Below are 27,578 nucleotides of genomic sequence, written 5' to 3'. Positions count from 1 at the left end.
TAGAAATTTTTGACTAAAATGCTTATTTTTTTGTCCAAATGTGTGCAAGAATGATGCATATCTTAAATTAATTAATCATTTAGATTAGAGATGCAAAAACTGGATGTTCTCTCAAGACATTATCACATTGGTACCTTGCTAGAAAAACACCATGTAAGAGGCTTGAATGCACCTCTGACTTGAACAAAAACACACAGTCCAGACTCGAGCAACGTTGCGCATATTTCACATTTATTTCACACCTGACAAAGTGTTAAGTGTCCACAGACATTAGAAGACACAGGTCCAACACTCAAAGAACTTGAGCACTGAGTACACTACAGCCCATTCATTATGGTATAAAGTGGTTACAGCTAAGTGTGGTAGACCACACTCGGGTTTATATACAGAGCAAATCAACAGAAATATTGAAGCAATTACAATAGGTACACTTAGTTTATATTGAGTTCCTTCTTTTTTTAAATTTGGAATATTTGGATGGATGAAACATGTTTATTTGAAATGATGCTCGGACAGACGTGGTAAGACAAAGGATCGATTGAGAGTGAAAGAGAAAAAGAGAGACACATTATCAACTACAAACCTTAAAAATCTTGTTTATCTGCAATATATATGTATGTTGACAAAGTCTTGTTGAATGCTTTGTTTTCAGGGCACCGTGTCAATGCGAACACCACATGCTCATAGTCGACTGTGATCCTTCAGTTTGGTAAAATAATACGAATGAATCTATTATCTTTATGTAAATGCTACTCTTATACTGTATGGAGGTAAATGAGATACGTTTGATACATTTCATTTAGCTGAATAAATATGTACAGCATGCTATCATATACATAGCATTATCAAAGACAGGAACGGATAAAAAAACGTCAGGGCACTGTATGACTGTCAATATTGTCCAAAACCTAAACATCTGTCTCTAATTTACATTTCAGATCCATATTCCATGTAAGAGTCTAACAAGGCATACTTATACTGCTGCTTATGAAGAAACCATTTTGAGAGGTAAAGACCAGAACTGCTGAACTCTCTCGGCTATGTTCACAACTAGATGTTGCTGTTACGATTGTGCTCTTTGGGTTGGCTGGCCCATGGCACAAAACATCAATCCTCTTTCATGATATCTGTAACAGCAACATGAGCAGCGTGCTAAATGGCTGACTGACCAATAGCATGAGCTTAAACCAAGCCAAACGAGAGATTCATACACGGCCTCAAGTAATACCTCTAAGATGTAACTGTCATGACAGTTTTCTATACTTAGTATACACTGTCTTCATAGTTTCAAGGCAAAGTGTGGAGCAAAAACCAGGTGTATGTGTATATGCTTATTATAACTGATACATCTAACAAAATAATGAACTGTTTAGCTAAGCTAAATAAAAATTACTATATTGGTGATCACCAAATGATTGGTAAAAGCTATCAGACTCTGTGTTACATATTGGAACACTAAAACTGGATCTTCTCTTACAAGACTTGATCTTATTGCTGCTTCACTAGGAAACACTGTGTAAGAGGTCTGAATACAGATTTTTAATATATTATAACATGTAAGGCTGGGATGAGCTGAACGTAGAAGTTACAAATGAGGAACAATGATGCAATTAAGCTACAGAAACTTCCGGCATAATGTTATTTGAAATATGTGATGTAACCGAAATAATTGTTCAGTGTAATTGAGCATCACAGCTATCCAATTTTGTGCGCAAATAATGAAAGGTTGTAAATAAAGAAATTATTAAAGAAGCTGATTCTCTTAGCAGCAGAGCTCTTGTGCAAATTAACCTAAATGTACCTGGTAAATAAAGCTCATCATCAAAAGTGCAAGGTGAAAAATTATTTTGTAGCACACTACAAATAGTGACCTCTTAAAAAATTATGTTTATAAAACATACAATGCTTAATAAATAAGTAAACGTAAAGATGTAATGTAAAAAAGACATTACGGATGAAAATAAAAACACAAAATAAACTCCTTATGGCAGACGATTTGTACTTTTCCAATGCTGATTTTTGTCAAAATAATGGACAATTACCTATTTTTTAGTCTTAAATCCATTGCAATCTTCTGTCGTCCACTGCATAAAAGGTGACCTCAAAATAAGCTCTGCATCCCTTCATAAAGCACAATGATCATGACAGATCAAAACCGAGAGGCAACTACTAAAGCCCAGGTAAAAGCACTTGACATCTACTCTGCAGAAGCACATACACAAACAGAGCGTTGAGTCGCATTTACAAATGAACTAAGAGTAGGGCTGTGTCTTAAGATGCTGTTTTGCCATTCTAGCTTGTAGCTATGTTAGCGGGAAGTGCTGAATATATTTCAATGTTGTAAATTTACACTAAATATGGCCTAACACACACACTCTGTGGAGCCAGGCCCACAGTCTATGGTTGGCATGGACAGACTGAGAGGGGAATGCTGGGATGGGCAGGCAAGAGGCAGCTGTGATGACATGGGGATAGGGCACTTATGATCACATGACCTAATTACATCACAACAGCCTGTTATCTATCTGTTTGTTTCAGCCAGAGAAAAAACTCTTTCACATCCTCATCGGTCCTGATTTTCTCCTGGAAAGCTTAGACCTGTGGGTAGAGAGAGAGAGATTAGTAGAAATTCAGCAATATCATTGATCATAAGCTGATTCTCTTAGCAGTGGAGCTGTTGTGCAATGAACTAAAACGAACCTTATAGCTCAGAGCTTTTTTATTTTTCTAATATTTATATTTTATTTTGTTTCAGCTTTATTTTAATTAAATTATTTGAACAAAAACTATATGTTAGCTAACAATAACAAAACTAGTGTTCAACACAGACAGGTTGCATGCAATGTGCTAAAATAAAATATTGAAACAAATAAATTAAAAGAAATTGGCTTGTTTGTTGCAACCGCAGATTTTATGTGGTGAAATACTGAAATAAAATAAAATAGTTTTATTTTATATACCTGATAGTTCCTGCCAGAAGTGGGTTGAATGCGTACAGCCAGTCATGCATTTCTTTGTCATTGGCTGCTTGGAGGAGAATGTTGCGGTGCTCAGCGCACACTGCAAAAGTGTTAGGAGCCTAGAAACCAAACATCACATGGGTTAACAAAATCAGTGGACAACTATTGCTAGCAGAACACTTTCCTCAGTAGTCATGTGTATGTCCTTGGACGAGGTATAAATAAATGGCCTCACCCTCAGCATGGCCTGCTGATCTTCACTGTACTCCACCTGAGCAGAGGACAGGTTGATGACGGCTCTCTCCACGCAGTCTCTCTCACTGCGGTACAGGAAGACATATGGCCGCCGCACCACAATGTACCGCTTCACCCAGCCATTAGTGTGTGGCTCGAGAAAGTGTAGATAGCCTTTCTTTGACACAATGGGGCTGTAATCAGGAAATAGTAGATATGTACCATATTATTTACAGGGTAATCAATAACAGGATACATTAACGTTTTAAGGACAGGAGATTTTCAACAGTGGTCTTGAATGTTATACTGACACCTAGTGGTGCGGATGTTATACAAACATTCAATCAAATACACCAAAAAGTCAGTTTTTTTGCTGCCCGCCTACACAAAGCTTTAGTGTACTTTCAAAGTCAAAACTGAGTTGAGGCGGTAAATTTCCGGGACAGTTTGAGATACTACCTGATGCGAATCTCCTGGATGTTCGGGATGAAGGTGCAGCTCCTGGGTTTTCTCTCTATAGGGCTGAAGGGGTCGAGATCAGGGCTAGAGGCACCAGAGTTTGCTTCAGCACCTCTGTAAAATCACATAGAACATGAAAGTCCTGTTAGTTGTAAAGTATTTGAGGTGTCCTGAGACTGAACAGACCGTATAGGCTGATTCTAGAGAACTAGTATTATCATATTGTTTTCATACTAACAGGAACTTTTGTGTTGAAAATACACTGACCTGAGGTCTGGACTGTCATAGTGACCATCCACCAGTGACGGGCAGGTGGAGGAGGGTGTTAAAGTGCTCAGAGGGGAGGAAGAACGTTCTCTTAAAAGTGATGCAGACATCTCTGACAGCTAAAAAAAAAAAGAGCACCACCAGATGATAAAGCTGGCAACGTAATAAAAGTGTCTCATTCATCATATTCCAGAAAATGCCATGCTTACCCTTAAAGCATCTAGTACACTAATCATGCTGCTCTACTCTAAATGAGTGAATGAGAGAAGTGAAGAGCCTTTTTTTAAAAGGCATTTTTAAAATGGCTAAAAGAAAAAGACTGCTAAATATGACATAAGAAAGAGAGAGCGAGAGAGAGAGAGAGAGATATCTGGTCTGCATGGGCAAGAGAATGAGGCAAGGTCTGGACAAACACTAGGGCAGTAAAGGCTCACCTTGCTCTCACTAAGACTGCTGCTCACCTGGCTGTACTGCCTGTTAAAGGTGTGCATGAGCAGTCGCACACACTGAAAAGAGAAAAAGAAAAAAAAATGTAGGAAAATTGAATAAAATACATAAATTAACAACAAAAAGTTTTAGCATTTCAGAGTGGAGGTTTTCAATTTAATAAAAGACCAGTTAAAAGTAATAAAAATGTATGACAAACTCACCAGGGCCAAATTTTAACATACAGCAAGGGACATGAACAACATGATTTGAAAAACTGAATGTGTCTCTATTAGCTTCACACAGAATTTAAAATAATATATTGAAATGTTTCTCTTTTTTCTATTGAAATTGAGAAAGTCTTATTTTTATTTATTTGTATTTTTTATTATTGTTGGCATGGCAAACAAAAAACTGAATGTTTTTTTGGGATTGTGAATATTTTTTAGGGTTTGGATGTTTTTTTTTTTGTTTTGTGAGATTATTGTAAGTATTAAGTAAAAAAAATGAGAAAACATAATAGGTCTGGATATTGAGCCTTGTGGTACTCCTTAACAAAACAGCAAATTCTTATTCATTATAACTACTTGAGAAGCAACTGTGTAAAAAAAAAAAAAAAAAAAAAAAAAACTTATAAGAATATATCTTGAATTAATTGTAATTTGTCTACCAAATTGCCTTTTTCTGTCTTTGTTAGTTTGTTTTAATTTTATCTATTCATATTTACACATTAGGTATAAATTAAAATTAATTAAATTATTAAAGATATCGTATCTGAAAGCAAGTAAATAAAACAAGTAAATTTATCTTAAGGATGATTAAGAATTATATTTTTACACCATGTCTACACCAGACGCGACAGTTGTCGCATTGTGCCAGGAAGCAGCACAACTGTTTCCAGCACTGATAATAAATCAGCACATTAGAATGGTTTCTGAAGGATCATGTGACACTGAAGACTGGAGTAATGAAGCTGAAAATTCAGGTTTGATCACAGAAATAAATTATATTTTAAAGTATATCAAAACAGAAAACCAATATTAGAAATTGAAATAATATCTCACAATATTAGAGATTTTTCTGTATTTTTAATCAAATAAATACAGCCTCAATGAGTACAAGAGACTCCATTAAAAAACATATGAAATCTTACGGATCCCAAACTTTTGAATGGCAGTGTATATATTATATTTTGTTTGGTTTTGTCAAACTTGACTTGGTGGGAATAGGCTATCAGTGTCATGTTATGTGGATTATAAAGCGGCAACATTCACCTTGGCAGCCAGCTCCCTTTGCCTCTCGTTGGGACTGTCCAGACCCAGACTGACTACTGGGTTGATCATGGGGCTGGAGGCCTTAGGTGAGTCCATCAGGTCTTTGCCACAGAAAGAGTCCTGTCCCAGCAGCAGAGATGCTTCCAGCTTCTCTCTCAGCAGAAGGTAATGCCTGGTCTTCTCCACCTATAAGCAAACACCTCACAATCATTTACTTGACTGAAGACAAAAATCAGACTATAGCCAAAATTAAACATTAAGATGGACCATATTTTACCTCTTGTAAAAGGCTAAGTTTCTCCAGCTCCCACTGGTGGTCCAGGATGAGGCTGTCACTGCGAGGCCTCCAACCTGCAAGGTTCTCCTCTCCACGCACATACGCCACTGAGGTGTCCAGCACCCGTCTGCGCCTCCTTTGCATACCTGCACCATCATGGCAAAACAACAAAATTAATCAAACAACTGGGTTAAATCTGCATATTTATGTGCTAAAGATAATTTGTACATTTGCATTTGTACACGATAACTTACCAGGACTTCCAATGTCAGCCAAATGGCAAAGGCTTAATTCATACACTCCAGTCACACGGTTACTGAGACAGGAAAGACAAACCAATTACAATGATAGTCCAAGTGAAAAGCTGTTTTTAGATATCAAGTCCTGAGCATTAAAGATTAGAAATAGTGCATTGATTAACTCAATCTACATTGAATAAACTCAATCTCAAATCAGTTTACTTGACTGCAAAAAGAGGCCAGCAAACTTTTCTCACCTCTCAGAGGGCCTAAAGGCACCAGTGCTGAAAAGGTTTCGAATGGATCGTGATGCAGGAAGTTTAGCATCTCTTGAGTAAAACACCATGCAAAAGTCCTTAGTGATGACAGTAGGTTGAGTGCAGTTCTCCATCTAAACATTACAGCAGCAAGTTAGTGGAACATCATATAATCAAATTCAAAGCAAATTCAAACTTCTGACTGGCTGGCTTGAATTTACTGTTACTAGGTTTATACTGTTTCTGATAAGCTCCAATATCTCCCACATTAATAAAATGTCATAATCTGATCACTTCAGTTTGAAAGAGTCTTCCTCACCTCAAGATAGGCAGAGAGGGTGATGTAAATTTTCTCTCCATATGGAGTGACACGATTCAGCAGGAGGGAATTGTGCATGGAGCTGTCCCATGCGGCCTCAAAGCGGTAAAATGTCCTGAAAAGTTGCAATCAGCTTTGAGAATTATATCGCTGCTTATATTTTTTCCTTTATTTGTACAAGTTTGAAAATGTAAGGTGGGTTACAACAATGACAACAACAACGACAACAAATAATAAATTAATTTTAAAAAACCTGTATGCTTAAGGAAAAAACATACCTATGGTCAATTCCCAATGACACTCTGACAGGACACAATAAAGAAACTACCATGTTAGTGAATTAAAGTTTTGGTAATTTACTAATTTTAAAAACATCTATGTGAATTAGTTATGAGGGTTTCAGTGTTGTTAGCACACATTTTAATTAATATTAATAATTAAGAGTAACTGATTAATATATATTAATTAAATTGACATATATAATATATACATAATACAAATGTGACTCTGGACCACAACACCAGTCATAGGGGTCAAAGTTTTTTTTTTTTAGATTTATACATCATAAACAAGCTTTCTATATACTATATACAAGCTTTTTATATACAGTATACATAAATAAGCTTTCATTTGATGTATGATTTGTTAGAATATGACAATATTTGGCCGAGATACAACTATTTGAAAATCTGGAATCTGAGGGTGCAAAACAATCAAAATATTGAGAGAATTGCCTTTAAAGTTGTCCAAATTAAGTCCTTAGCTATGCATATTATTAATCAAAAATTAAGTTTAAAAGAAAAATCAATCATTTTAACCCATACAATGTATTGTTGGCAATTGCTACAAATATATCCCTGCGACTTAAGACTAGTTTTGTGGTCCAGGGTCACAAATAATCTGAATATATGTCATTCATGTAAATAATTTGTTATTGCTAACATTGTGTTTTTATTATAACACAGCAGTCATGTTGCAAATAGCAAAAACAGCCTTTAAAAGTATTCTGTTATTGAGAGGAACTGGAGGAAGGATCAGTGGTGTACCTGTCATCATAAGATGGTCGTATGTAGCCTGAAGACAGGATGTTGAGGGACAGGATGTTGGGGTCGATGATAGTCTCATCTGCCTCAGGTGTGTTACGGATACGCCCTAAAAAAGAACAGAAGAAATGCTGAGTCTTCTGAAACTCTGCCTGAACATTCACCATAAAATCTCCATTTGTCCTCTATGCCAGTTAGCACTTAATGTGATGGAAGCCAGAGATTCTGATCAACTATTTTTGAGAGAAAGAAATAGCACTAACCTATGACGAGCTCTTTAACCTCCTTCCACTCAATATCATTGCCAGTTTCATGGGCAATAGTCACTGTAATTCTTCTTTGGATGCCCTGCAGAAAATATGGCAAAGGTGAAAATCCTCAATTTTTATCTCAGTTCACACTTAAGTTAAATATTTTGTGGTCTGTAAAAACCTTTTTCACAGAAATGAATACCTTTATTCAGAAAGGAAATATTGAAGTAATCAAAAGCGACAGTAAAGATATATAAAATGTAACAAAAGTAATGTTACAAACTATTTTAAATAAATTTATCAAAGAATCCTGACAAAATGTATCTCAGTTTGCATAAAATATTGAGCAATAACACTTGTTTTTTTTTTTTTTACATTGATAACAATGAAATGTTTCTTGAGCACCAAATTATTTTTTTAGAATGATTTCTGAAATATTATGTGACACAGAAGACAGGAGTAATGGCTGCTGAAAATTTAGCTTTGCCATAACAGGAAAAAGTACATTTTAATGTACAAAAATGGAAAACAAATATAAATGTAATAATGTTCACAATTTAACTGTTTATACTTATGGTGAGCACTAAAGATTTATTTCAAAAACATTAATAGATCTTAGCAACCCCCAACTTTTACCATTTAATGGGTTGATAGGGACAGATGGATTCATGTTTACCTGGTGCAAAAGGAATGCACCGTGGCAGGGCATTCCACCCCTGTGATCAACAACAGCTGGGATGTAGCTAAAAAAGTACACAAACAGGTACAAGGGTTACATTATATATGAATAACCTACCATACATACAAGCTTCAATGAGTAACTTACTAGGAACTGATATACTACAATGTGTTTATCAGATACTCACTCTCCATTGGCCTCCAGCTCACAGATCTCAAAGAATGCCATAAGGTCATATTTGCAGTGACAGGGGCCAGCGGTTGAGCGTGTCAGCGTATTCAGTTTAGTGGCAGGCACTGGGGAGACAGAGGCAGAGTTCAGACACAGAGAGACCGCAAGCACTGTATGTACTGGTCAAGAAATGAGACCAAACATCTCCTTACCTGGCTTTGACAAAGGCATAACTCTAGGGAACTGCCTTCTTGTTGGGCGTAATGAACTATAGGGAAGGAACTTTTTATTTGACATTGTAGGCGACTAAAAAGTATGACAATAAATTAAAAAAAAGTTGTTTACCTAATTAAATCCTTACAGAGCGGAGGGAAAGGCTGTTTCTGGTAGTGGCCGAACACCTCAAAAACTATTGGCTGACTTTTGATGTATTCCACAAAAGACTTGGTGACCTCCACGGTTATCTGCAACAGTAGCAAACCGAAAAAATTATTTATGTTTCATTTAACAACTAAAACATGATTAAATTACTTCATTAGTAAATGTCACAAAGGTTGATTACATTTTGTACATGGTAGAATCCCAGTGGAGGCCCTCGGCCGGTATTCTTTAATGGCTCAGTGGAAAATGCCTCGTCATGCCTGTGAATAAAGCTGGAAAAAGACATAGGACAACTGTGATGAGATTGCTTCAGAAGTCTTATGAGCATCCGGGATGAGTGTTTGCAGAGGTGTCATTCAAACAGAGGGGCACATGGTTTTTGATTGGCAACTTTTAAAAAATTTAGCAGCATGAAAACAATGTTCATCTAAAACACTGTGGCTGAAATGTATAATGTGTATTTGCCTTTTAATAAGTAATAAGTATTTGCCTTTCAAACCCTAAAATCTGTCAGATGTACAGCACAGTTTTTATGGAAAATCCATCCTGATAAATCTATGAATGAGAAACATCTACTCACTTGAACTGGCAGAAGATATCTGCATACTCAGCAGAGATGCTAGAGGCCTGAAGCACTGTGACCCTGAAGGTGAAGTTGCTGCCGATTTTCAAATGCTGGAGTGATTTTTCCTGAGTCACATCAAGAGGACATTCCAGGCCACCCTTCAGAGGACTGTTAGGAACATCAGGAGAAGCTAGACGCAGCATTGCATGAGAAAACAGATCAGATTAGAATACAAATACTGTCTAACTCTTGTGTAAGTCACTTATATTACTATTTACAACTACTTTAATAGTAAAAATATCACACATGATTACTAGGCAAATTATTTTATGTTGTGGCATGTAGAAATTCATCATAACGTATCATGGAAAATTTATATCAGTCAGTTATGAATAAATAAATGAGGCCACCAGTAATGTTTATTTATTTATTTTCAAAAAAAATGTTACCCGCACAGGTGTTATTGTTGACCTCATCAGCACTGAGGCCCAGTTCTGAGTTTTGTCCTTCTCCTTCTACAATGCGCAGCTCCTCTTGAGATGTGTTTGTGTGAGACATCCCACCAGTGCATGTTTCTGTCTGGAACTGAGAGAAAAACAATTCTTGATGGTGTCTCACCTTCTACATAAACAATTTCATACCTAAAAAGCCGACTCAACTTCTGAAATAATAACTGTGAGAATTAATTTGCCAAGACAAAACAGAATCAATTACATGAAATGAGTGACACAACCAACCTTCTCAAACTGTTGATCCTCAAATGAGATCTTGGCAGTTCCTGATTGTCTCACACCTGAGCCATAATCAGGAGCCTCTTCATCAGCTGTGAAAAGAAATTAATGATTATGGCAACAATTTAAGATTTAATCATAATTAGGTTTGCACAAAACAATTCTAAACATAATCAGAGAAAGGAAGGAAGAAAATACATACATGCATACATCTAAATTTAATTCATAAAACACAAGAGAATTTACCATTGAAATATGAAAACATAATTGGTCTGAATACTGAGCCTTGTGGTACTCCTATACTATTATAAAAACGTCAAACAATACTTTATGTAAAGTGATAATAATTAATGTAAAGTGATACACCATGCAGGTTAGCTCTAGAATCTGCTCAAATTAGGTTTGTGAAAGCATTATGAAGATGAACTTACCTGATATGGCTTGTACTGCCACGCGGAGGAACCCCTTGACCTCGCCCTTCTCACTTACAATAGCCACACGGTGCACTAATGGCACAGGGTACAGCAGATTACTCAGATACACAAATGCCCTATGGGAGAAGGAGAGGATGATGGGAAAAAGGAGGAGAGCCAAAGAAAGAAGAGGGATTTGAGACAGTTGATGGGAGAAGAAAAAGAAGAAAAAGAAGAAAAAAGCGTTAACATTAATGGAAAAAGAAGTTTAAATGGGAAAATGTCAGTGAAAATTAAGCCACACTGCCACTAGACAACACAACATCAGACACAAAAAAAGCAACCAAATAAGAAGCTGCTGCAGTGAAAGCCAAAAAGTCTGCGGTTCATCTGTGAATACTCTATTAGAGCCTCCATTCTCATAAAATGATACAGAATGTGATAATTGCAAGGATTTTGGTCTCAGTGGTGGTTGGTGAAAGTGTTTCAAGAACATGCATATAGAAGAGAACTGCACCACAAGCTATTTTACACTATAACTTTTGACTAACTGATCGTAATTATCAAGCCATAAACATAGGTAAAGATAAGGAAATGCATTGTCACACATCTGATTTTAAATGATGTTTCAGTAACTGATTGAAGGTTTAATTACAATTCCTTGTCTCAGATATGTGTCTATGAAATCCCTGAACTAGACATCGAATAGATATCGAATGCAGGTAAGTTTGGTGACAGATTGGCCTTCATCTTGTCTACATTCAGACAAATACATTCATTCAATTCAGATCTGCCCTCTTGATCCCAATGTGTTGCTGGACGAAGCTTGACAGGCAGGGTTCAAGAGTGGCACGAGGTGTGGCCAGAGGGGAGGAGCTTTTGACAAGATTGGTGAGGCGCAAATATAGCATGCTCAGATAAACAAAATGTTTAGTGAAAAAAAATCTCCAAATTTGGCTTATTGGGCCAGATGCAAACTGGAAAGCAAAAAATTTAAATGACATTAACATACATGAATTTGACCCCCATCAACTTAAAAGATAAATCAAAAAGTCAACACACATCACAAATCTTGTATGTTGCATGTGCGCAGGGAAGTGAGAGTGTGGGAGTCAATCCAAAACTGTGGTACAAATTTTAGTTCTGGCATGCCTGATTGAGACTGCTGTAGTCGAAACCAGCTCTTTCATCTTGAGCACTGTAGCTTTTCAGACAAAACAATCAACCGATTTATAATGATCACAGAAACAACGGAATTCTGCAGAGGACGCTAATTTTGTTTCAGAGAAGAGCAGACAAAAAATGTATTATGCTGCCATACAATACTGTATCTTTCAAAACATTCGCAACAATATTAATTATGTCCTGTAGAGCCACCCATGTTCAAATGCCTTCAAATGTGTAAAGTTGCCCTTTGTTACAATAAACATGCATTAGGGATCTGTCACCAGTGATCTACTGTGTTTCACAGTCAGTATCTTGTCATTGCTATTCTTTTTGTTAGTTTCCTCTCATTCAGTTACTGAAAACCTCAGACAGCACTGAAATTGTGCATTTCAACACTGTATGCAACACTTATCAATGCATAAGAATGCATAAAAAAGGTAAAAGGTTTGTTGTCTAAGGAAAACACATATAACCATACAGAAAAAGGCATTAAAACTGCCTTCAGACTAGGTCAAGAGTTTCACACTTTAAAAGTCAAATCTTGTAAGCCAGACTTTAAAGAAATGTTTTTATTTTTTTTACATTTTATTTATTATATTTACATTAACATATTAGAATGGCATCATTGTTTGATTATTTATTTATTATTAAAATCAAAATTGTATTATTATTATTATTGAATGTACCAAATTTGATTATTGACAACAGCATCAATATTGATTTACTGTTAAAATCCAAATAATAATAATAATAATAATAAATAAAAAAAAACTACATTTATTATATTTTATTATATTTTATCATATTTTCACTGACATAATAGAATGGCATCAACATTTATTTATTTCTAAAAAAAAAATCAAATCAAAATTCTTATTATTCTTATTGAAAGTAATAATAAATGCCATCCAAGAAATTTACTTTAGAATCTAGAACACTAGAAGAAAATATGGAGGTAATGTTTGTTTATCAAAAATCATTTTTTTTACTGATTGACATAAAGATATGTTTTACCTGAAACCATGAGAATACATTTAGGAAATGACCGAACTGATCTTTATCTTGGCAATAGATATACTAACTCCTATCAATGCTTTTTCTGTATTTGGTGCCCTGTAAGAAAGTTCTAGTAACAGACCCTGTTGTCTTTGTCTCAGTGTGAAAGAGCTAGTTTCCTCTGCCAGCATGCTCCTGAAACCTCACCAACCTTCCCACTAAACTGAACAGAGGCCAGCGGTCGTAAAAGGGGTCCTGGCCATCGCTGACACCTGGGCAGTGCTCCCCTACACCATCCTCCTCCTCCTCCTCTCTCCCAAGCTCTGAGCCAGGGTCCTCCAAAAAGATTTCATCGTCCAGGTCATCCAACTCCTCATCCTCGACTTTCCCATAATGCCGCTCATCGGCGAGCTCGGTTATATCAGAGTCGGGGTCGGAGAGGGTGGGGGAGAGGGTAAGGTCACTCATGCGCTTGCTCATGCACGTGTTGAGAATGGGAGTGCTGGTGCAGCCGAAAACATGGGAACTGGGTTAGTACAACACCACACGCGCACACGCTGTTGCACACACTGGCTCACATGTACAATACGTCAGCATAAACCCAGCCGTGAGCCTCCCAATTTCTGTTCGGCTAATGATCTTCTAGTGTGTTTGGTGAGGAGTGTTCAAGCTTAGCTTTAGTGTTTGAAGTGTCTGAATACTGAAAAATTAGTGCAAAACTCATTGAATGAAGGCTGCGCATAGCTCACCACTCAACTCAAAAAGTGAAGGAACCCTCATTAAAAGCACAATGCAAATCATAGGCAGTTTACAGTCATGTACAGTGGGAATATCAGCATCCATTTAGCAATTTAGAGCATACAAAATTGACTGATCGATTACTCACCGACCAACCAGACGGAACCATGGAAAGCGGTCATAGAAAGGGTCACCACCGGACATCATATGATCACAGTCCTCGACTGCAGTACTGGGCACCTCTGCTGCTCGGTCATACATTTCTCTCATCAAATCCAGTCTTTGTCTGCATAGACAATTGTACCGCATCAGCAAAAGTAACAAACCATGCTCTGTAGTGTTATCTGAAATGTTCTTTTAAGCATAAATCAAAAAGAAAAAAGGTGGCTAACATGCATTAAACCCCATTAGCTTTAGCCTATTAGTTTTGAGATCGTCAATATGGCGGTTTGGTCTGCTCCTAAAGGATGAAATTAACTTTTACCAGCTACATGCATTTAAAACGTATAATATTTGTCTTCTATGAAAACAGCAAAAATACTCATGATTCATTCAAATGTTTGTCTCTTTAGAATAAGAATAAGCGTCCACCATACCACCTGCCTTTGATTAGCAATGCCAAATAATGGTTCATGACTGTTATGTATACTGTATGTAAGGCTGCTGCCCATTATTCAAGGGCTTAAGCATTGATAAGAGTAGAAAAAGTGATCTAGTTCATTTTACGGTACATGAATCAATACCTCTCCGGCTTGAAATGAGTGTTTAGGGTGTAAACAAGCTACATGCTAAAAATAATTTACAGTAATTTGACTACAGTCAAGCTACTCATTTGAAATAATTAGTTTGCCACTACTACAGTAGTTACAAACAAAAAGTTTTTTTTTTTTTTTTTTGTATTTACTTTTTAACAATTAGATATATTTAATCAGAGCAGAATTTTTCTGCTACAAAAAACAATGAGGGTTGCTGAATTGGTTGGTGAATTATTTATTTACATGAACCATCTGAACTAATTCACTTAACCAATTTACTAAAATGGATCAGACTTCTCAATGCAGCATATGAGACAGATATTCATATGATATCAAAGCAGCATTTTTTCATGTTACACCACTTTTCATAAAAAGTAGTTTATTACCACAAAAGTGCCACCATTTTGAAAATAGCTGAGCTATAATTCCTGATCCATAACTTAAGGGCTAGACTCATTTTGTGGGCATTATGTGCATATTGTGTATGTTTAGTCTCACTGTACCTGAGTTTGTCTAGGGTCCAGTAGTGTGTGGCACCATTTTTCTGGTCCTGAACCTCTACTGCTACAATGGTGCGAGGGAACAGCCTTTTCTCCCTGTCTTTGGCTATGCTGGGGGGCAGGAGGTCAGGAGGCAGTGGGGAGTACAGTGTGTCCGTTAGCAGCACAAACTGAAACTGAACCTGTAGAAAAAAAAGAGGAACAATTTATCCTACTCATTAGGCATATCCAATCAATAGGCTGACCTAAATTATTTTGGTGTACCTTTTTCTTTAGCTCCACGCTAATGGCATTAGCCTCCTTGAGGAAAATTGCATTTCCCCAGAGCAGGTCTCTGAGAGAGGTGAACTGATAGAATCGCCATTTCCGGAAAGCCCAGAGGGCCAGTTCTGTCTCTTGCTTTGTCCACGGCACTGCAGGACCAAAATATGAACTCATTTCAAATGTGATGTCTAAGAAACAACTAAACACTTCATGTCATGTGATAATGCATTTGATATATGGATCAGATCATACAGTACCTATGTGGTTTAAACTATGTTACCCACCTTCCTCTTCTGGTTCCTCCTCTTCCTCTGTGGTTTCTGGGTAATATCTGGAGTCGACCTGCCTCTGAAGAGCTTCCAGCTTACTCTCATAGTCCTAAACAAAAAATCATTGTGAAATTTGGTTTCACGGCAAGCTTCTTCGAGTTTATACTATTTAAAGAGTAATTAAGCTCTGACTTATCTTAAATGGCTTACCAGTCTCTGCTGTTCCAGAAGGTTGCTTGCTTCTTCTCTCTCCTTGCGGTACTGGTCCTCCAGCTCCTGTAACCTGTAAATGATGTAAGCATCAAAAATAAAGGCACAATACCTAGATACTAAATAGTCCTGTAGCTTGTTATCAGAGTTCCTCTGAAACCCTCCACCTCCCCCAGCTCCACCTATCTAGATCTGATTTTTGCTGGTTTAGCACCACAAGAGGGCTAGTGACAGAAGAGCTGCTGTACCTCTGCTCCATCTCTTGTTTCATATCAATGCCTTGTTTTTCCAGTAGTTCTCTTTGGGCAAAGGCCCAGTCAACTGGCTCCGCGGGTGTGTCTGCACATGGGGTCCTCTCCCTCTCTTGCCGTGCTTGCTCAGGGTCATTGAAACGGAACACGTGGCTTTTGCCCATAATGATACGGTTACCTAAGACAGATAACAGACAGGGTCAAAACATCTTACAGGCACCAAAAAAATTATTTTCAACAGACTGGAATTGTTTTCAGCCTGGAAACTGAAGAGTTACCAGATCTGAGAATAGTGGGCTCTGTCACTCTCTTCCCATTAACGTAAGTCTCTGCTTCCTCACAGGGCTCCAGAATTACCGTACCCTCTCCCGACGCATTTGTAGTACTTGTGAAGATACAGTGTTCGTCTTTAATAAAGTGGCCGCTCAGGACAATGTCCTGCCGACTGCTGGCATCCTCGCGGCCGACCCTGCAGGAATATATGGAGGCTATTTGTCAGAATGAATGGAAACAGATAGATATACTAAAAAAATTCAAAACAAGTGTTGGAAATTCCATTATGATGATCATTTAATACCAAAAATATAAATTTTTTAAATAAAAAAATGAAAAATGTAAAAAAATATATATATATGACTATATCTAGAATATTAACATTAGCTAATATTATATTAAGTTTTTGTGAATTTATTTAACAGATCATTATTTACTGATTGGTCATATAATCAGAAATGCTAATTTGTTTAAATGTTTACAATTTATAACTTTACAAAAAGGTATAATATGTTAACATTAGCTAATTTATTAATTAAACTAACTATGAGTAATATTTAGTTAGTTAACAGTACATAACTACCAAAACAGATTAAACTTTTGATCTTAAATGTGTTAGTAAATGTTGAGATTAACATCAATAAATGCTGTAGAAGTACTGTTCATGGTTAGCTCATGTTAACTAAACTAACTAATGTCTTTGTGGACCATGGTTGAAAATACTGGTTGTAAATAATCAACATTCTTACTTGGTGATTCCATCTTTAATGTAGTACAACAAGCATTCGGACATCAGTGGATCTTCATTGAGGTTGACAAGGTGAGGTGTCTGAAACAGTCAAATCATAAAGAAGTGTTGACTGAAGCACATGACTTCACAAGCTTCCTTTAAGAAAACATATTTGATCTTCTAACCTTCTTTGGTGAAAAGACTCCAACGGTTCCTCCATCTTCCCTCATCGCCACACCCATTTCAGCCAAAAGTGCCTCCCTAATGAAAACAGAAAATTTTTATTTAACAAATGAAGTACACAACTTAAATTTCAGACACATTTCAAGATAAAAGCCCTCTCCGGGGTCTCCAACCTTTCCATTCTAATGGCCTCAGTGCGACGAAGCTTCTCTTCCCAAGTTTCATTGAGTTCTGCGATTATCTTCTCAGTTTCCTATTTGGAAAAGAGGTCGACATTAAAACGATCAGCAGTGGTCCTTATTAATTTATCAAACCATCCATTCCATCATCCTCTCTCTCACCTTCAGCCTCTCAATGGCTTCCTCGCTTCCCGGGCTGAACATGATCCGGTCATGCAGGCTGCCGATGGAGCCAGCTCGGCTGGACAGGGCAGAGAGAGAGGGCGATGGGCTCATCCCTGTCATGGCATTGGTCACTGTGGAGAAATCACCTCTTAGATTGACAGCCTGGATGCTATTGAGATTAGTCTTGTAACTGGACAAGTCTGAGCAACACATGGGAATGACAGGTTGGAAAGTCAAAGGAAAATTTTTGGAAAGAGAAAAGGAAAACCATAGAAACAGAAAAGAAGGGAAAGGAGGAAGAGTAGAAAATGTCAAACAAAGCTGAAAAGCTAATTAAAAAGGTTATAAAGCTGCAGGGCGCGGGGCAGACGGCATCAATTTGAGGACGCTGTTATGTGTTTTTATTTTTCAACCAAATTAGACTCAAAAGTTTTTATTATTAATGGGTTTTTCCCTCATGCCTCAAATTCATTGGACCATGCTTGAGATAAAGCGCATGGAGATGAACTGAACACTCAATGTAAATATTGATCTGTGACTACACAGACCACATGGATGACCACATGCCTGTGCTTCACATTGAGGCAAAACCTCTAGAACACCTTTGAACCATCAAAGCAGCAGAGTCCAATAATAGTGTTGCCTGTCAGACTAATGAGTTTTATTTAAACTGATTAGTTGAAACTGCACAGCATAGACTTTGGTGGTCCAGAGATTCCTGCTTTGGGCATCACAGGGGTCGGCAACATAAAAAGGACAGAGGATTTACTGTATGATTCTTATATGGTTGTAATATTCTTCCAAAACTCTTCCAAAACTACCACTCATCAAGCAAATATGAGTTAAAATAGGCTCTGGAGAGTGAATGTTGATATGTGACGTGAACGATTCCAATAAAGGATTAATGAATGAAAAATATAAGAAAAATCATGATGTACTGTATCAAACTAAAAACTGATCTACGCAATTGTGAGTCACCTAAATACATCCTGTCCTGTGAGTTACACAGTCCTGTTCACAGTGCTGCATGGGTGACACATTTTAGCACCGCTTTTTATTTTTGTTTTAAAGACAATAAGGTTTTATTACCAATATAAAGCTTTGTAATATACTGTAAATAAATAAATAATACATTTCAAAAACGAAAGTTGCCAACCCCTGGGTTATCATAAATTGTGAAGCATTTAAGGTGCCAAAATACACACATTTGAGGGCAGATATTCCAGGAGCCTGTGCCCGATATGCTGAGAAAACAAAGAGAGAAGACAAATCCTTCAGACACATTCCTAGAGCTGTCTGACCCACTGGTTTCTGATAATATAAGTTCACACTGAGAATGTTTGCTTTACTCATAGGATAACTCTCTTCACACAATTTTAATCTAAGAGGAAATCTGTCATTTTAAGTAGACTGAAACATTGTAGCTCCTCAGTTTGAAGTGCATCACAGGTGACTCACTCTCAATGATGTCTCCAAGACCCTGAGCATAAAGCAGATCCTTCAGACGTGACACCTCTTCCTTCAGCTCACGCACCAGGCGGTTGTTGGGGTCTTCGTTGATGACAGCGTTGCAGCGGATCTGCTTGGCTCGGTCAGCGTACCTGTAACAGTGATATTGCTTTTAACTACCCATAATAGCATCAGAATGTCCCAAATAGTTCTATATTCAGAACAGCACCTGCTGAGGCTAATGACATCTAATGAAATGGATGAAGTCTTCATAGTAATGCATAGCCATTAAAGGAATAGTTCATCAAAAAATATAAAGGTTTTCATAGTAATGCATAGCCATTAAAGGAATCTGTAAGACCTTTGTTCAAAACACAAATTAAGATATTTTTGATAAGATATAAGATGAAATCCTAGAGCTTTGCAATGAAACGAAACTGACATGTTCAAGGCCAAGAAAGGTAGTAACGACATCGCTGAAATAGTCCAAGTGACATCAGTGGTACAAACTTAATTTTATGAAGCTACGAGAATACTTTTAGTGTACAAAGAAAACAAAAATAACAATATGCGTCATGGTACTCTCATAAAACCGCATCGAAGACTGATACGGAAGAGAAGAAATTGTTGAATAAAGTCATTATTTTTATTTTTAATTTTTTTGTTGTTGATGTTCATAACATTACAGTTGAACCACTGATGTCACATGTACTTTTTTAACGATGTCCTTACTACCTTTATTGGCCTTGAACACATAATGCATAGCCATTAAAGGAATAGTTGATAGATATATGTTTTAATGTAGTTGTGTTTTTGTTTGTGATTTGTAGGTAAGCTATTGTATTTAATGATATATGATTTCATCAAAAATATCTTAATTTGTGATTTGAAGATAAACGAATGTCTGGTTATTTTTGGGTAAACTATCCCTTTAACTTACCAACATACCATTTTTGTTGTTGTTTTTACCTGGGTTTTTTGTGTGTATTATAGTGGTTGTTATTAGCAGGGCTCAGAGCTGCTACCATAGCTGTGCGCGAATTTCCTCCTGATAAATGAAAACCACTGTGACCTTCAGGAATCTTTTTAATGTTTTGGCACCATACCACAGTTAAACTGACCACATTGACTGTAATATGCAATGTTTTATGTGATGGAGAGAAATGTTTATTGTTAAGAAGGTACTGTATGTGCATGCTGCATAAGGCCTCATACCGAGGTTTTCTCTCAGCAGCCATGTCAGAACTGAATCTCTGTATGGAATAAAGCTCTCAACTTTCTTCTTCTTCTTGTTCTGTAGGAAGAAGAGAAGCCATGTAAATTGTCAAAGCTATAAATGCTTGATAAACAAAGAACAATTAAATGGATCCTTACCTTGTTTGGTGCAGAGTCCTATAAAACAATCCAATATATATATTTTTATTATTTACCCTTTTTTTAAATTACTTTCAAGAACATATATATTTAAATTGAAAGAATTCTTACCACTTCAGCCAGTGCAGAGATAACTTTGCCTAGTGTTGTTAAAGATTTGTTGATATTGGCTCCTTCCTACAAAAGGTACAAAGCATGCACATTATTAAAGATGAACTCATCTGAAATCGCAAATTGTCATGCAACTCTGTTGAACTCAAAGTGACCCACCTTGAGTCTAGTGCCTTTAGCTCCAGTAGAATCAGCCCTCTCACTGCCTGCCAAGTCTACCAAGCTGATTTTGCTGACCTGTTTGCAAATGGAAATGTTGTGTCTAAGAATGGTAAAGCGCTAATGCACATACCAGCAACTTCAGCATCTGTCAAACTGCCAACATCCATCACTAAAGTTTGAACTGCAGAGAGTCTCACCTACTTTTGCACTGTAGTCTATTTCTGAAGAAGCGTTCACTTTTTCTCATATAGTACTATAATAAACAATGCCAAACGTGATGGTCTGGTGGGAAAGGCTGCAGGAGAGAATGCGGTACCTTTTCAGATGTGTTGTCTGTGTCACTATCACAACGTTTCTGTGTGAAGATGATGTTGAACACAGCATGGGAACGGCTGCTGGTCTCATTCATGTTAGTGGCCGCCACAGTCCTGATAACAGCAAAGCGACGCAGGGGTGAATGATTTGATTTCAGTTACATACATAAATATATAAATCTATGCTTCATTTTAGATAAATACATTTGTTCTGCAGTTTCCATTGCTTCAAAATTACAGTATGTGCAGAGATACATACACTATTATTCAAAAGTTTGGGGTCAGTAAGATTTTTTTTTACAGAAATTCATACTTTTATTCAGCAAGGATGCATTCAATTTATTTAAAGTGACCGTTTATAATTCTGCAATTGTAATGTTACAAATAATTTATTGGGTGTTGAAAAATATATTCCAATATATTTTACTTATTTTATATTTTACTTATTAATACTATTAATAACATTTCTCAATATTACTGTTTTTATTCTATTTATGATCAAATAAATGTAGCATAGGTAGATTTTCTAAAACATTTTTTAAAATGTATCAACTCCAAACCTTTGTATGGTAGTGTAATTCAGAGGCTAACCTCTTCTGTATTCAGAAATTAGTTTCACCTTGCTTTGTTTCCAGAGTCCATCAGGTCCTGTATGTCATTGTAGGAAGTAACGGCCAGTTTTGATAGGTCCTCGACGTATGGTCCCATCAGAGGATGCTCTCGCACACGCAGATTCCCTTTGTTCTTTGGGTTCAGAAGGTCCCGCACACGCTCACAGTAGATCTCCATGTAACTGACCTGAGAAAAACAACATTTTCACTTGATATACTGATTCTCTGGTAACAATGCAATTTATGATGCAGGTGCTGCTCTAACCTCAACCGAGTATGACATACTGTTGTCATTATTGTCACTGATCTTGGTAAACAGGTCCTCACATAGCTGTCACAGACAGATTCAGCATTAAAAATGTGTTACCTCAAACAGCATCTAAGTCATCTATTCTACAGTATTTGCTACAATATCAAAGATAGCAATAATGTCAATTGCAGATGGTATTATAGTGTACTACCAATGGGATGATGCCTTCTTGGTCTTTCTCTTGCTTGCCCATCATGGTATATGACTTTCCGGCCCCAGTTTGCCCATAGGCAAAGATACAGACGTTGTATCCTTCAAAAGCATGCAGAAGCATTTCCTCCCCTATGTCTTTATAAACCTGCTTTTGGCATGCATAGTTCACATCTTCTGGCTGTTGAAGACAGAAACACACAAAGCACAAAAGGAAATCATCATAAATGTCTCAATAACAGTCATCACGATCACAGAAGAATTAAAAATAGCAGCAGTGAGTTGGATAAGATGCAGATTCACCAGTTAATATCAAGAAACTCACCGTTGTATGTGACCAATACGAATAGTCAAAGTTGAAGCTCTTGCTCTCCTTTGGCTGTTTTGGGTTTATAATTGCTAGAAAGCAAAGAGAACATGTCTATAAGAATAAATCTATAATCTAATTAAGAAAAAAACAAACTATATAAAACTATTTCCAGCCTTGTTATTTCATTTCAATCATGTTCAGACCTGAAGCCTCTCATGGCAAAAGATGATACTAAAAACCTATTCATGTATTTATACAAATTAAAACTTTGTTTTTATTAAGACTTATTTAAAGAAATTAATACTTTCATTCAGCAGGGCCATTCTGAACTGATTAAAGATGACAGTAAAGACATTTACAGTATAATAGTACAAACGATTCCTTTAAATATAAGGACTGTTCTTTTGAACTTTATTAAATAATCCTGAAAAAACATGTATTACTCTTTCCACAAAAAGCAGCACAACTGTTTTCAGAATTGATGATAATAACAACAAATGTTTCTGGAGCATCAGATCAGCATATCAGAATGATTTCTGTAGGATCATGCAACACACTGAAGACTAATGGCTGCTGAAAATTCAGCTTTGCCACCACATTTTAAAATATACTAAAATAGAAAACAGTTCAGTTAAATTATAAAAATATTTTACAAATATTACTGTTTTACTGTGTTTTTCATCAAATAAATGCAGACTTGGTGAGCATAAGAGACAAAAAAAAAACTAAAAAAATGTTTAAACTAATTCTATTTAATTATAATTATAAACTATACACCATTTATATAAATTAAATGAAGACATGAATGTATGTTTATTTATTCACAAAAAACCTGTTCAAAAAAAGACAAAAAATATCATCTCAATATAGTCATCAAAACAGCATTTTATGCACTGATAATATACTATGAGGCAATATATGCATATGTAGGCACGCTTCAGGACAGATGAGTCTAAGGAAGTGTGAATCATGCCATCCTTTGGGTTCTGGGAATGAGGTCATGAACCTCCCTGCATCCTCTCAGCAGCACAAAGCCGTGCAGTGTGTCTGACCTCACACTCTGCATCAGCTGACTCTGTTTTCCCACTCACGCTGCAGGCAGAACAACGGGGCAGTTTACAGTTTTTGGAGCTGCTCTAGAAATGGGGGCTTGAAATGCCACAGAATTCTTGGCATCAAATGGACTTTGTTTCTGAACATGTCCAAAACTTTTGCTAAAGGCACATTTACCAGTGCTAAATATTTTTACTTTCCATTTTTCCATTATTTTTATGAAAAACTTAAAAAACTTATTTAAAAAAATATTTTTAATTCTGGCAATGAGATTATATTGCTATTTTTCTTGCACAATAGTGGCAATGTTGTCAGATGAACCTGTCTCCATCTCTTAGCAAAACTTTAAAAATGTGATTCTGCTCCTCATAGTTTTGTTTTGACGAATTAATGCAAAACATTGCACACCATTTTATAGCATGATTGTTTTGAGAATCAACGTACAGTAAATCTGAAGTCAACAAATGTATTAGTCAGATGGTGACAGGCTGCACACCTAATCAATTAAAAAGCCTTTTCTGAAAACTAAAGCATGACCTCTTTGACATTTTTAAACCTGTAAGCCTAAAGATGCACTAATAGGCTATTCTCTCTCATGGGGGTGCTGATGAGAGACCATGGGAATAAATATTTCATTACAGTCATAAATAATTCCTACAGCACAGTGACAATCATCTCTTACTCGGATGAGTTCAAATAATCATTGACAGCAAGTGAAAATATGTAAGAGCACTCACTAGTAGTGTTGCCTGACATCTGGATGATACACTTGCTCTCTTTTCCCATCTCTCGTGAATTGAAGGGACGGACCCTCACAGCTACTTTCACCGAGGCACCTGCCATGGTGTCTGAGTGCTGGGGCTCTGTTACTGCACAGGATCTGATGGGACGAAGCCCAGCCAGGAATCAGAGGCCACCTGCCACCTGTAGAGAGAAACACTGACATGCTACTATATGTTCTAATCTCAAAAGAATGTATGTGCATTTTACTTCACTATAGAATTACAATGAAGAAGGCTATATGATGATTCATCAACAATCAGCACTTCTTCTGCAAAACAAGGCTAGAAATGTGTTAAGGCCTACACTTTAGATTTAGTACCTTAGCAATTCACTTCACAAGAGATAATTAAAGAAAATCCCTATAAATCTGTTCAGGTGATTGTACTGGCTAAGTTACGCCACTGATAATCTAATTTAGGTAATGGAACTTTCTGAGATCCAGACCAGACTCATCAGGACTTTTATGACATTCAGTAGATTACTGTACACCAGATATGGCTATATGACTCATAACCTCTTTCATATGTGCAGATTTATTAAAAGAACAAACAAACTGCTTGTTCAAATCAGAATCCAACTGCAAGGTCAGTCAGTCGGCAAAATTCAGGCTTATTCCAGGCTCGCAGAGAGAACCTTTGGTTTCAGTGGCAATACTCCTAAATATCTTGACTGATATCTAAGAGATTACAAACTTATCTATTTTTTAAAAAAATGATAATTAAAACCTACTACCATATCTAATCTACTGTGCAAATCTATCCCTGTTCTATCTGTGGAACATGACAATTTCACAACAAAAGAATGATCTCATGATGAAAAGGGTGATGGTAATGGCTTCTGTGAACCTCATACAGGACAATAACGCTACTCATATTGTAGACACCTGATCTTCATGATACCAAATTAAGAGCTCTGATAACCAATCCGAAACCAGACACAACATCAGAAACTGTTGGAAATGCCACAACAAAGAAATGACAGATTTTCTTGTTTGTAATATACTTACTAAATTATAAAACAGAGTACCACAAAGCAATATTATTTCATTAATGAATTAATAAGTACAGTTTCATTATATGGGTTTCAACCACACATTGATTGTGATTGTTTATAAATGTTGGAACTGCATACTGTCTGTTACTATGACCTGCATGCTGTAAAACATCTTAAAAATAAACTCTGAGTCAGTGGCTATTAATTTTAACAACTCTGTACAAAAGACTATGACATCCACCATAACCCATTTAATAACTGTCCTACTGTGGATAGAATAATCTGTTTAAAAGACTGTCCAAAAAAATGGAACTGGGTCAAATTATATGTAAATTCTTTGATTCTGCTAAGCATGGTTTTAATCACGATGATGGATTAGAAAAACTGGATTAGTTTCTTCTTTTCTAAGAATAATTAACAAATTTACTTTAGGTAACAAGGAATAAAAATGATTTAGAAATAGGTCTACAATGGAAAATAGACTGAAACATATATAGGCTATTTATTGCAACAGTTAATATAAAAAATAAAATTATGTTAATTTACACTTTGATTATGTTTCTCCTTAATTTTTATTGGCAACTTAATATGGGATACCAACCCATAGTAAAAAATATTAAAAAATAAAATGTAGGCTAGCTGGATGAATTTGGACAACATTTGTATATACACTAACTCTCTCCAGAAAAAGACTGGGCTAAGTGCCATCCTTCGAGCAAAAAAAATTATAGTTACGTTTGTACACAAACCAGCGCGTTGAGCAAATGTTATTTATCACATACAGCCCTCACAGTCTCCTGAAAATGGCTGCCCTGACCGTCAGCCTGTATAGTCATGAATCAGCTGTGATGGACGCGCATTTGCGTCAGCTTCAGCTCAGCCGGTAAAACAAACGCAGTGAAAGCGTTTCAACGGTTATGAAGCAAACCAGCTATACAAAACAAGTTATCATATATAAATATGTATACCAACTTTTTATATTTAGAGCTGCCTCTGCGTAGATGCTGAGATGCGGCAGCAACACCCAATATACACTGCCAGCGTCGCGACATGCAGGAACGCTCCCAATATAATCAACAAAATCTACGCATTTATATAATCGTCATCATCTAGTTACACTGTATAAGCGCGAATTCAGAACGTTTCAGCGCGTCGCGTCGCGGTAGACTTGTGGTGTAAAAGAAGCGTGACGCGTCTGTTACTATGGTAATATTTTGTCAGAATCTTTAGTTCAGAGCAGAATACAAGCAAATATACAGAATTTCGAATTTCAGATATTCAGATATAAGTAAATCGTTTCCTGATCCTTAAATATTAGTGCGCACCGTATTCACCCTCAGTAACGCATCTAATTTAAAAAATGCTCTATATATTCATAGACGACGCTTTTCCCTCTCTTATTATCTAAATCTATCTGGCCTTTGAAACTGTCTGGCCGTCTAAATTTTCAGTCTAAATCTGTCTGGCCTTTGAAACTGAAAACATTTGAATTATGAAAAAGGCCCAGATTTCATGACACGGCCTCACCCTGCCAACATAAACAGCAGCCTTCAGCACCTAGCCAGTCTCAAGACTGTCAATGCACGTAAATAAGACCGAATTAAGTAATTTAACATTAGCCTAAATCTCTTTTGATATCAACAATAATGATGATAATAAATACATTTATAGTATATAGGCTAAGTCTTTAAATAGTATGATAGTACAAGATCAAATTCCAGTAGCCTATTTAATTCTCCATATAGCCTATCTTTTTTTTTTTTTTTTTTTTTTTTTTTTTTTTGTATAAACGTTTTTTTAACATCTTCTTCGAGATCTTTTCCATTTTCTGCTTAGTCTTTTGTATTTCAACAGCCTCTCTGTGGCTTTCCAGACAGTGGCATAGTGCACCACCCTCCTTATTATCATAAGAGACATGAAAAACAATGGTTTTAAAACACATAAATCACTCAAACAACAATCAAGATCTCACATACCTGATGGCAATATCCTGTTGAGATTGTGGACAGCAGTGGGTTATTCCATCAAGTCTGCTTCCATCCGCCGTCTTCTTCCTCACCCAGCTGTTTTATTTTTTCCTATAGGCTCTCAGCCTCTCCCTAGCTCAGCACCAACAATGCAGGTGGAGCCCCCCCTGGCAAGACCATCAGACTGAGGGAGTCTGGTTTTGCAGGGCCTGGTACGCAGTGGTGCGTCAGGAAGCCGGGGGAGGGGTTAATGGATGTGGGGATGCGCTGACAGACAGTGTTTCTTCAGCCTAACACAAAATGGCTCTTATGGTGGAGCCAAGGATGCTGATCAGCCGCGAGTCGCTGATGACATCATCAGTGTG

General features: G+C 36.7%; 1 protein-coding gene across 1 annotated transcript; it reads right to left on the bottom strand.

Annotated features, from left to right (window-relative positions):
- Positions 1-209: 209 nt before the first annotated feature.
- On the bottom strand, positions 210-27,558 carry LOC109064846 (kinesin-like protein KIF1A). The gene is made up of 48 exons (XM_042718157.1): positions 27,223-27,558; positions 24,208-24,394; positions 22,433-22,506; positions 22,109-22,288; positions 21,913-21,978; positions 21,656-21,834; positions 21,039-21,150; positions 20,720-20,797; positions 20,561-20,626; positions 20,450-20,467; positions 20,291-20,369; positions 20,045-20,123; positions 19,085-19,227; positions 17,624-17,757; positions 17,456-17,535; positions 17,285-17,360; positions 17,119-17,198; positions 16,375-16,565; positions 16,094-16,274; positions 15,846-15,918; positions 15,651-15,744; positions 15,367-15,515; positions 15,106-15,284; positions 13,996-14,133; positions 13,321-13,611; positions 10,965-11,083; positions 10,540-10,625; positions 10,252-10,387; positions 9,818-9,992; positions 9,419-9,509; positions 9,202-9,320; positions 9,069-9,124; positions 8,873-8,981; positions 8,683-8,749; positions 8,019-8,103; positions 7,759-7,864; positions 6,991-7,014; positions 6,713-6,827; positions 6,394-6,527; positions 6,152-6,213; positions 5,898-6,043; positions 5,621-5,806; positions 4,355-4,426; positions 3,921-4,039; positions 3,654-3,767; positions 3,196-3,388; positions 2,961-3,079; positions 210-2,598 (listed from the first exon to the last, which is right to left on the bottom strand). The coding sequence occupies exons 2-48, from the start codon at positions 24,311-24,313 to the stop codon at positions 2,556-2,558; spliced, it is 5,322 nt and encodes a 1,773-aa protein (XP_042574091.1). The 5' UTR covers positions 24,314-24,394; positions 27,223-27,558; the 3' UTR covers positions 210-2,555.
- Positions 27,559-27,578: the final 20 nt, after the last annotated feature.

This window comes from Cyprinus carpio, chromosome B2 (assembly GCF_018340385.1).
Source record: "Cyprinus carpio isolate SPL01 chromosome B2, ASM1834038v1, whole genome shotgun sequence".
In the NCBI taxonomy this organism is placed as follows: Eukaryota; Metazoa; Chordata; class Actinopteri; order Cypriniformes; family Cyprinidae; genus Cyprinus; species Cyprinus carpio.
This window is presented reverse-complemented; position numbering and strand designations above follow the sequence as displayed.

What these genes read in the sequence shown, in the direction of transcription:
- LOC109064846 (XM_042718157.1), bottom strand. Translation starts at nt 24,313, where the DNA reads ATGGCAGGTGCCTCGGTGAAAGTAGCTGTGAGGGTCCGTCCCTTCAAT. An exon ending in CTAAAGGCACTAGACTCAAG is followed by an intron (nt 20,627 to 20,719) that starts GTGGGTCACTTT and finishes TACCTTTTGTAG; the next exon opens with GAAGGAGCCAATATCAACAA. An exon ending in GATTCTACCATGTACAAAAT is followed by an intron (nt 9,321 to 9,418) that starts GTAATCAACCTT and finishes CTACTGTTGCAG; the next exon opens with ATAACCGTGGAGGTCACCAA.